Source organism: Dendrobates tinctorius, unplaced genomic scaffold (genome assembly GCF_039654945.1).
Source record: "Dendrobates tinctorius isolate UK_male_01 unplaced genomic scaffold, ASM3965494v1 ptg000011l, whole genome shotgun sequence".
NCBI classification, from domain to species: Eukaryota; Metazoa; Chordata; class Amphibia; order Anura; family Dendrobatidae; genus Dendrobates; species Dendrobates tinctorius.
The window spans coordinates 37,918,999-37,931,240 of NW_027361679.1; the positions used below are offsets into that span (position 1 = coordinate 37,918,999).

Consider the following 12,242-nt stretch of genomic DNA (forward strand, 5'->3'; position numbering starts at 1 on the left):
GACTGGAGCATGCGACTGCAGAGAAGTACATGTAACCACACGCTCTGGTCCGAGTGCTGGTGGCAGTGCCAGGTTTCCATGCGTGAGACTTGTACGAGAATCACGTGTGTCTCTCACAAGTGAGTGTAAGCCGTTAGCAGCAACAACTGCCGTCGTCTCTCCTCCTCCCTGTAGTGTTGTCCTGAATCCTCCTGGCCCTGCGTTCAACGGGATCGTTACATAGCGGCACTAACGCTGTAACGGATGAGGTAACGCCCCCATTGGCCGCAATGCTACTAACGCATCCAAAATCGGCATGATGCGTTACTTCATGACGCCCCTGGATCGCGGTCTGCAGAATTTGTGGGGGCGTCATGAAGTAACGCATCATGCCGATTTTGGATGCGTTAGTAGCATTGCGGCCAATGGGGGCGTTACCTCATCCGTTACAGCGTTAGTGCCGCTATGTAACGATCCCGCTGAACGCAGGGCCATAAACGCAATGTGAACCTGGCCTAAGGGTACCGTTACACCTAGAGATGGACCAGCGATCCCGACCAGCGATATGACGCGGACAGGATCGCTGGTGCATCGCTAAGTGGTCGCTAGTGAGCTGCCACACGGGGATCGCTACTTACCTGTCAGACGCGGCGATCCTGCGTCCTCCCGCCCGGCTCCACGCCTCGCTCGTCGTCACAGCAGGAAGCGACCGACGAGGAATGGTCCAGGCCGTTCTCGCGCGACCAGCGGGGGAGCGGTCGGAGGTAAGTATCACATGCAGCGATATCGCTGCTACGTCACAAAATCGGTGACTTTACAGCGATATTGCTAGCGATAGCGCAGTGTGTAACGGGGGCCTAACACTATGAGAAGACGATATACCAAACAATGTGCGGAGTCTCTCCTCCTGCACACACCATATACTGTATGTATACGCCAGGGATGAGGGGCCAGGAAAGTGTAGCTTGGGACTAAAGGTAACGCACAGCTCATTGCAGATGATGATGATGACAATCAATGTGCCAGTCCCTCCTCTTACACATAGTCACACACCATATATGCCATGGAGGAACTGGCAGGATATATTTGGGACTGAAGGGTTAACTCACGTGCCTTTATCCACAGCTCCTCCTCTCCTGACTGCTCCTCCCCCAGATGAGTCACAGTCAGGATTCACTGCTTCCAGGCGCCAGAAAAAAAAAAACGGCTCCTTCACCCTGCAGAGCCGGCTCATTTCGTTCACAGCAGGGAGCCGGCTCTTTGAATCGGATAGTTCACGAACGACACATCACTACTGGGTATCTGTCCTGGTCGCCGCCGCCGCCGCCGCCGGTCCAGTGCTCGCTCGCCATGGGGCGCAGGGTCCTGTACTCCTGCGGCGCCCTGTCTCTGCTGCTGCTCATCATTAGCATCGTGCTGCTGGTGGCGCACACCTTCATGGATATGGTGGAGACTGAGGTGAAGAAGGTCAGTGTCTGCGTCGTCCATGGCTCGGTGCCAGCTGATGGCTTAATAATGTCAGGTGTGCACCACAAGGTCCAGCCCTGCAGCTCCTTCCCATACACATGTGCCAGTGGTTGCTGTAGGGTTGCCAGTGTCCATGCTGGGCATTTGTTTCCCAAAGCCTATGCCACCTGCGCCCCTTCTAACCCCTTCATGACCCAGCCTATTTTGACCTTAATGACCTGGCCATTTTTTGCAATTCTGACCAGTGTCCCTTTATGAGGTAATAACTCTGGAACGCTTCTACGGATCCTAGCGATTCCGAGATTGCTTTTTCGTGACATATTGGGCTTCATGTTAGTGGTAAACTTAGGTCGATAATTTTTGCGTTTATTTGTGAAAAAATGGAAATTTGGCGAAAATTTTGCAATTTTCAAATTTTGAATTTTTATTCTGTTAAACCAGAGAGTTATGTGACACAAAATAGTTACTAAATAACATTTCCCACATGTCTACTTTACATCAGCACAGTTTTGGAAACAATTTTTTTTTCGTTAGGAAGTTATAAGGGTTAAAAGTTGACCAGCAATTTCTCATTTTTACAACAAAATTTAGAAAACCATTTTTTTAGGGACCACCTTACATTTGAAGCCACTTTGAGGGGTCTATATGGCAGAAAATACCCAAAAGTGACACCATTCTAAAAACTGAACTCCTCAAGCTACTCAAAACTACATTCTAGAAGATTATTAACCCTTCAGGTGCTTCACAGGAGCTAAAGCAACATGGAATGAAAAAATGGACATTTTAATTTTTCCAATCAAAATTTTTCTTTTAGCCTCCGTTTTTTCATTTTCACATGGGTAACAGGATAAAATGTATCCTAGTATTTGTTGGGCAATTTCTCCTCAGTACACCGATACCTCATATGTGGTCATAAACCACTGTTTGGGCGTACGGCAGGGCTCAGAAGGCAAGAAGCGCCATTTGACTTTTTGAATGGAAAATATGCTGGAATATTTAGCGGCTGCCATGTCGCGTTTGGAGAGTCGCTGTGCGCCTAAACATTGGAGCTCCCCCACAAGTGACCCCATTTTGGAAACTAGACCCTCCAAGGAACTTATCTAGATGCATAGTGAGCACTTTGAACCCCCAGGTGCTTCACAAATTGATCCGTAAAAAAAAAAGTACTTTTTATTTCACAAAAATTTTATTTAGCCTCAGTTTTTTCATTTTCACATGGGCAACAAGATAAATGGATCCTAAAATTTGTTGGGCAATTTCTCCTGAGTACATCGATATCTCATATGTGGTCATAAACCACTGTTTGGGCGCACCGCAGGGCCCGGAAGGGAAGGAGCGCCATTTGACTTTTTGATTGGAAAATTAGCCCACAAGTGACCCCATTTTGGAAACTAGACCCCCAAAGGAACTTATCTAGATGTGTGGTGAGCACTTTGAACCCCCAAGTGATTCACAGAAGTTTATAACGCAGAGCAGTGAAAATAAAAAATCATTTTTTTTTGCTCAAAAATGATTTTTTAGCCCGCTATTTTTTATTTTCACAAGGCTAACAGGAGAAATTGAACCACAAAAGTTGTTGTGTAATTTGTCCTGAGTACACCGATACCCCATATGTGGGGGGGAACCACTGTTTGGGAGCACGGGAGAGCTCAGAAGGCAAGGAGTGCCATTTTGGAATGCAGACTTTGATGGAATGGTCTGCGGGGGTCATGTTACATTTGCAGAGCCCCTGTGTGCCTAAACAGTAGAAACCCCCACAAGTGACCCCATTTTGGAAACTAGAACCCCCAAGGAGCTTACCTAGATGTGTAGTGAGCACTCTGAACCCCCAAGGGCTTCACAGAAGTTTATAAACACAGAGCCATGAAAATAAAAAAAATATTTTTTTCCCTCAAAAATGATTTTTTTAGCCCGCAATTTTTTTATTTTCCCAAGGGTAACAGGATAAATTGGACCCCAAAAGTTGTTGTCCAGTTTGTCCTGAGTACGCTTGTACCCCATATGTGGGGGGGGGAACCACTGTTTGAGCGCACGGCATGGCTCAGAAGGGAAGGAGCGTCATTTGACTTTTTGAATGGAAGATTAGCTCCAATCGTAGCGGACACCATGTTGTGTTTGCAGAGCCCCTGTGTGTGTAAACTTTGGAGCTCCCCCACAAATGACCCCATTTTGGAAACTAGACCCCCTAAGGAACTTATCTAGATGCATAGTGAGCACTTTGAACCCCCAGGTGCTTCACAGAAGTTTATAACGCAGAGCCATGAAAATAAAAAAAATTTTTTTTCCTCAAAAAATATTTTTTTAGCCTGCTATTTTTTATTTTCACAAGGGTAACAGGATAAATTGGACCCCAAAAGTTGTTGTCCAGTTTGTCCTGAGTACACTGGTACGCCATATGTGGGGGGGAACCACTGTTCGGGGACACGTTGGGGCTTGGAATGGAAGTAGTGACGTTTTGAAATGCCGACTTGATGGAATGGTCTGTGGGCGTCATGTTACGTTTGCAGAGCCCCTGATGTACCTAAACAGTGGAAACCCACCACAAGTGACCCCATTTTGGAAACTAGACCCCCCAAGGAACTTATCTAGATGTGTGGTGAGCACGTTGAACCCCCAAGTGCTTCACAGAAGTTTATAACGCAGAACCGTGAAAATAAAAAATCATTTTTTTTCCACAAAAATAATTATTTTAGCCCCCATTTTTTATTTTCCCAAGGGTAACAAAAGAAATTAGACCCCCAAAGTTGTTGTGCAATTTTTCCTGAGTACGCTGATACCCCATAAGTGGGGGTACACCCCTGTCTGTGCACACGTCGGGGCTCGAAATGGAGGGAGCACCGTTTGACTTTTTGAATGCAAAATTGGCTGGAATAAATGGTGGCTCCATGTCGCGTTTGGAGACCCCGTGATGTGCCTAAACAGTGGAAACCCCTCAATTCTATCTCCAACCCTAACACACCCCTAACTCTAATCCCAACCCTAATCATAACCCTAATCCCAACACACCCCTAACGAAATCCCAACTCTAACCCTAACCACAAGCCTAACCGTAATCCCAATTACAACCCTAACCCTTAGTCCAACCCTAACCCTTAGTCCAACCCTAACCCTTAGTCCAACCCTAACCCTTAGTCCAACCCTAACCCTTAGTCCAACCCTAACCCTTAGTCCAACCCTAACCCTATTTCTAACCCTAACCCTAATTCCAACCCTAGCCCTAACCCTAGCCCTAATGGAAAAATAAAAATAATATATATTTTTTATTTTATTATTTGTCCCTACCTATGGGGGTGATAAGGGGGCGGTGATTTCCTTTTTTTTTTATTTTGATCACTATGAAAGTTTATCATAGTGATCAAAATAAATGAATCTGCAGCGTTGCAGATTCGGCGCACTGCGCATGCGCCCGCCATCTTCCAAGATGGTGGTGCCCATGACGCTGGACGGCGGGACACCGGGACGGATAGCGGGAGGTCGGAGGCACAAAGGAGGGTGAGAGGGAGTGATTGGAGGGTGAGAGGGGATGACCGGAAGGCGGGGGGGCAGATTATGACGGCGGCTGCCGATCGGTGCCATCAGACGGTGGCGGCAGCCGATCGGTTCCGTCAGTCGGTGTGGGGGGGGGGGTCGGGTCTCGGTCTCCAGCCATGTCCGATGCTATTTCAGCATCGGCCATGGCTGGATTGTAATATTTCACCAATTTTCATTGGTGAAATATTACAATCGCTCTGATTGGCAGTTTCACTTTTAACAGCCAATCAGAGCGATCGTAGGCATGTGGAGACTAAGCCACGCCCCCAGGTGTTAACTCTGAAGGGTCCTTTGTGTGCGGGTCGGGTGACCTTTCAGTGACCCCGGTCACCCGACCCGCAGGGGGTTAATCAATTCATGACGCCACATAGGCGTCATGGGTCGTATTGTCACGACTTTTCATGATGCCTACGTGGCGTCAAAGGTCGTGAAGGGGCTAACCTGTCCCATAAGGGCGAACAAAGAACCCAGAAAAATCCAGGGAAAATAATGAATCGGGGCCTAATATCGATGTCAGTGCTAGAAAAAGGAAATTAAAGGGGTGTGCCAGGTTTAGGAATGAAACATAAAGCAATGTAGTTTTAGTTTATAGTTTGTTTTTTTTACAACTCTCAAGATCTCTGCTTGCTGTCATTTCAGCCTCAGTCAGGCATCCATGGGTCACGTACGTTTTCTTTCCTTGCTCTTCATTGATACAACACATACCCATTACAGTCTGTGGACCTGTTCACGTGTCTGACAGGTTTTTTTACGGATTGAGTGGTCATCAAAAAAATCACTGAGACAAATCCGTTTTTTATCTGATCAAAATTATTTTTAAAAATCCACAGGTTTGTGAAGATGCCATCAGTGCGCAGTACCTGCGCTATCTGTGACTGGCATTGTAATAAATAGGAGAAGCTTTGGCATTTATTTTTTACACAGTGATGATCACTGACAAAACACTGATGGTAAAAATTGACATACTGATAGTTAGGGTATGTGCACATGGTGCGGATTTTGCTGCAGATCCGCAGGCATTGTACAGTACAATGCAAAAACCAATGGGATTTCAAAACCACAGTGCACATACTGCAGATTTTTCCACACGGATTTGCTGCGGTTTTAAATCCGCAGCATGTCAATTCTTTCTGCGCATTCCGCAGCGGTTTGACACCTGTTCCATTGTCCAGGTGTCAAACCGCAGGGGAAAACCGCTAGCAAATCTGCAGGTAAACCGCAGGTCACTTTGCCTGCAAATCCGCGCGGAAAAATCCGCAGCTCAATCCGCACTCTGTGAACTCACCTAGGCTATGTGCACACGCCGCGGATTGGTCTGTGGATTTGTATCTGCGGAACCACAGGTAAAATGACCTGCGGATTGGCCTGCGGTTTTCCCCTGCTGTTTATCACCTCTACAATGGAGGAGATGGTAAACCGCAGCAGAATCCGCAGAAAAGAAGTGACATGTCATTTCTTTCTGCGGATTCAAAACTGCAGCTTTTCCGCAGTTAAAAATCCACAGCATATGCACAGCAGATTGTAAATCACATAGACTTACATTGTACTGTACACTGTCTGCAGAACTGCAGCAGATCCGCAGCGTGCGCACATAGCCTAAGGGAACCTGTCAGCAGGATTGTACATAGTAACCTACAGACAGTGTCAGGTCGACACCATACTGATACAATGATACCTGGGTTGATGAAATCCGTCTTGTGGTTGTTGTTTAATCTTTATTTTCAGTTTTGAATTAATATGTTCGTGCTCCGGGGCGGCCTGTGGGGGGGTCTTCGTGTGGTGCTCTGATTAGCTATTCATGTGTATGCCTTATGTGATCCTTTACTAACCTGTCTGTCCCCTATTTTACATACTGAATATAATGTGGTTTGAAAAAAAACATTCATCAGGCAGGCGCTGGTGGTGTAGCATGATACAGGGGATAATATTCATATTTTTGTAGTAGTGGACAACCACTTTATGGCTAAATTTAGACATTTCTCTGTCAAGCAAGAAACATCTCATGATGTGTATAACCAATGAGCTGTTTCAAGACCTTCACAACTTTATTGTTTAAAAACATACTGATGTCATTGGTTACAGAAGACGTTCTGCTATTGGTACAATTCTGAAGAAAAGAATAAGCAATGCGCTCTACGTCCACGGCCTTATTGCACGCTCACCACTAGAGTTGAGCGATACCGTCCGATACTTCAAAATATCGGATCGGAATGGATCGGCCGATCTTTAAAAAAAGTATCGGTATCGCCGATGCCGATACCGGAAGTCCCATTCAAGTCTGAGACTTCCGGTATCGGAATTGGAAAAACCCTTTCCTGCCCTTGTACAGCCTCTCGGGGGTCTGTACGGGCCTGCCGGGGGTCTCTGCCGGCCTGCCGGGGGTCTCTGCCGGCCTGCCGGGGGGCTGTGCCGGCCTGCCGGTGGGCTGTGCGGACTGCCCGGGGTCTGTACCGGCCTGCCGGGGGGCTGTGCCGGCCTGCCGGTGGTCTGTGCACCCTGTGGGGGTCTGTACCGGCCTGCCGGGGGGCTGTGCTGGCCTGCCGGGGGGCTGTGCTGATGTCCGGGGGTCTGTGCAGGCATCGTCCGATGGGACTACAAGTCCCATCGGGCGATGCCTGCTACCATGACAGTGATTGACACATTAGCCAATGATGGGACAGTAGTAGTCCCATCATCCGGCTAATGTGTTAAATGTAAAAAAAAAAAAAAAAAAATACTACATACATACATACTACATATATACTACATGCATGCTATATACTACATGCATGCTACATACATACTACATGCATGCTATATACTACATGCATGCTACATACATACTACATACATACTACATGCATGCTACATACATGCTACATGCTACATACATACTACATATATGCATCATACATGCTACATACATACATACTACATATATGCATCATACATGCTACATACATACTACATATATACTGCATGCTACATACATACTGCATGCTACATACATGCTACATACATACTACATGCTACATACTACATATATGCATCATACATACTACATGCTACATACTACATACATACTACATATATGCATCATACATACTACATGCTATATGCATCATACATACTACATGCTACATACATGCTACATACATACTACATATATACTACATGCATGCTACATACATACTGCATGCTACATACATACTACATGCATGCTACATACATACTACATGCTACATACATACTACATATATGCATCATACATACTACATGCTACATACATACTACATATATGCATCATACATGCTACATACATACTACATACATACTACATGTATGCATCATACATACTACATGCTACATACATACTACATACATACTACATATATACTACATGCATGCTACATACATACTACATGCTACATACATGCTACATACATACTACATATATACTACATGCATGCTACATACATACTACATGCTACATACATACTACATACATACTACATATATACTACATGCATGCTACATACATACTACATACATACTACATGCATGCTACATACAATATATACATAGACATACAGTACATATAACATAGAGTAACATACTTACCAATACTTGTCACATTGTTCCCCGAAGCCATTGTCTTTTACGGAATAAATATTAACATAACAAACAACAAAAATACTCACCCATGATCCGAAGCAGTCCACGAGTGTGTCCCACGACGATCTTGGGTAGAGAACTGCAGCATCAGCTGATGCTGCCGCTCTCTACGGGCTGCAGGAATCCAATGACGGAAGGTAGGTATCCTTCCGCACTGTATTCCTCCGCCACTTAAAAAAAAAAAAAGTCCCTAGTCTCACTTTTTGGTAAAAGCTGTGTGGGAAATTCCCACACAGCTTTTACCATAAAGTGAGACTAGGGACTTTTTTTTTTTTAAGTGGCGGAGGAATACAGTGCAGAAGGATACCTACCTTCCGTCATTGGATTCCTGCAGCCCGTAGAGAGCGGCAGCATCAGCTGATGCTGCAGTTCTCTACCCAAGATCGTCGTGGGACACACTCGTGGACTGCTTCGGATCATGGGTGAGTATTTTTGTGGTTTGTTATGTTAATATTTATTCCGTAAAAGACAATGGCTTCGGGGAACAATGTGACAAGTATTGGTAAGTATGTTACTCTATATTATATGTACTGTATGTCTATGTATGTATTGTATGAATGTATTGTATGTAGCATGCATGTAGCATGTATGTAGCATGCATGTAGTATGTATGTAGCATATATGTAGTATGTATGTAGTATATATGTGGTATGTATGTAGCATGTGGTATGTATGTAGTATGTATGTAGCATGTAGTATGTATGTAGCATGTAGTATGTATGTAGCATGTAGTATGTATGTAGCATGTAGTATGTATGTAGCATGTAGTATGTATGTAGCATGTAGTATGTATGTAGTATGTATGTAGTATGTATGTAGCATGTAGTATGTATGTAGCATGTAGTATGTATGTAGTATGTATGTAGCATGCATGTAGTATGTATGTAGCATGCATGTAGTATGTATGTAGCATGCATGTAGTATGTATGTAGCATGCATGTAGTATGTATGTAGCATGCATGTAGTATGTATGTAGCATGTATGTAGCATGCATGTAGTATATATGTAGTATGTATGTAGCATGTAGTATGTATGTAGCATGCATGTAGTATGTATGTAGCATGCATGTAGTATATATGTGGTATGTAGCATGTAGTATGTATGTAGCATGTATGTAGTATGTATGTAGCATGTAGTATGTATGTAGCATGTATGTAGTATGTATGTAGCATGTAGTATGTATGTAGCATGTATGTAGTATGTATGTAGCATGTAGTATGTATGTAGCATGCATGTAGTATATATGTATATGTATGTAGTATGTATGTAGTATGTATGTAGCATGCATGTAGCATGCATGTAGTATGTATGTAGTATGCATGTAGTATGTATGTAGCATGCATGTAGTATGTATGTAGTATGCATGTAGTATGTATGTAGTATGCATGTAGTATGTATGTAGCATGCATGTAGTATGTATGTAGCATGCATGTAGTATGTATGTAGCATGCATGTAGTATGTATGTAGCATGCATGTAGTATGTATGTAGCATGCATGTAGTATGTATGTAGCATGCATGTAGTATGTATGTAGCATGCATGTAGTATGTATGTAGCATGCATGTAGTATGTATGTAGCATGCATGTAGTATGTATGTAGCATGCATGTAGTATGTATGTAGCATGCATGTAGTATGTATGTAGCATGCATGTAGTATGTATGTAGCATGCATGTAGTATGTATGTAGCATGCATGTAGTATGTATGTAGCATGCATGTAGTATGTATGTAGCATGCATGTAGTATGTATGTAGCATGCATGTAGTATGTATGTAGCATGCATGTAGTATGTATGTAGCATGCATGTAGTATGTATGTAGCATGCATGTAGTATGTATGTAGCATGCATGTAGTATGTATGTAGCATGCATGTAGTATGTATGTAGCATGCATGTAGTATGTATGTAGCATGCATGTAGTATGTATGTAGCATGCATGTAGTATGTATGTAGCATGCATGTAGTATGTATGTAGCATGCATGTAGTATGTATGTAGCATGCATGTAGTATGTATGTAGCATGCATGTAGTATGTATGTAGCATGCATGTAGTATGTATGTAGCATGCATGTAGCATGTATGTAGTATGTATGTAGCATGTATGTAGTATGTAGCATGTAGCATGCATGTAGTATGTAGCATGTAGCATGCATGTAGTATGTAGCATGCAGCATGCATGTAGTATGTAGCATGCAGCATGCATGTAGCATGCATGTAGTATGTATGTATGTAGCATGCATGTAGTATGTATGTATGTAGCATGCATGTAGTATGTATGTATGTAGCATGCATGTAGTATGTATGTAGCATGTAGCATGCATGTAGTATGTATGTAGCATGTAGCATGCATGTAGTATGTATGTAGCATGTAGCATGCATGTAGTATGTATGTAGCATGTAGCATGCATGTAGTATGTATGTAGCATGTAGCATGCATGTAGTATGTATGTAGCATGTAGCATGCATGTAGTATGTATGTAGCATGTAGCATGCATGTAGTATGTATGTAGCATGTAGCATGCATGTAGTATGTATGTAGCATGTAGCATGCATGTAGTATGTATGTAGCATGCATGTAGTATGTATGTAGCATGCATGTAGTATGTATGTAGCATGTAGCATGCATGTAGTATGTATGTAGCATGTAGCATGCATGTAGTATGTATGTAGCATGTAGTATATATGTAGTATTTTTTTTTATATAACACATTAGCCGGATGATGGGACTACTACTGTCCCATCATTGGCTAATGTGTCAATCACTGTCATGGTAGCAGGCATCGCCCGATGGGACTTGTAGTCCCATCGGACGATGCCTGCACAGCCCCCCGGGCAGGCCGGCACAGCCCCCCGGGCAGGCCGGCACAGCCCCCCGGAAGGCCCGAAATGACGGCGCATCATGATGCGCACACACCGCGCATCATGATGACGTCATTTCGGCTGTCAATCAACTTTGAACTTCCGATTCCGATGCCCGATATTGAAAAAATATCGGATGTCGGTATCGGAATTCCGATACAGCAAGTATCGGCCGATACCCGATACTTGCGGTATCGGAATGCTCAACTCTACTCACCACGCATGACTCCATTGCTGAACAAAAAGCATGTTCAATATTTTTTAAAGTTTGCGCAACAACATTTAGACAAGCCTATGAAATACTGGGAGAAAATAGTCTGGTCAGCTGAGACCAAAATTGAACTCTTTTGGTGCCATAATAAACACCATGTTTGGAAGCCAAAACACATTGCATATCACCCCAAAACACCACACTAACAGTGAAGTTTGGTGGTGGGAACATCTTGGTGTGGGGCTGTTTTTCAGCACTCGGCACTGGCAAACTTCATATGATTGATGGAAGGATGAGTGGACAAATGTATTAAGACCTTCTTGATAAAAATTTGCCTCATTATGATGAAGATGAAACGAGGGTGGACATTTCAGCAAGACATTGATCCCAAACACACAGCCAAGAAAACTCTCTATTGGTTTCAGAGAAAGAAAATAAAGCTGCTAGGATGGCCCAGCCCATCACCTAACCTGAATCCAAAATAAAATTTATGGAAGGAACTAAAGCTCAGAGTTCCTAGAAGGAGACCCCGGAACCATCAG

The 12,242-nt window shown here is 43.8% G+C and overlaps 1 protein-coding gene across 1 annotated transcript in view; it reads left to right on the plus strand.

The window, feature by feature from the left end:
• Positions 1 to 1,127: 1,127 nt before the first annotated feature.
• SCARB2 (scavenger receptor class B member 2) overlaps positions 1,128 to 12,242 on the plus strand; it is a 125,242-nt gene continuing 114,127 nt past the window's right edge. The window contains exon 1 of the mRNA XM_073541223.1: positions 1,128 to 1,446. Within this exon, the coding sequence (XP_073397324.1) occupies positions 1,135 to 1,446 (312 nt within the window). The 5' untranslated portion in view covers positions 1,128 to 1,134. The remainder of the gene's footprint in view (positions 1,447 to 12,242) is intronic.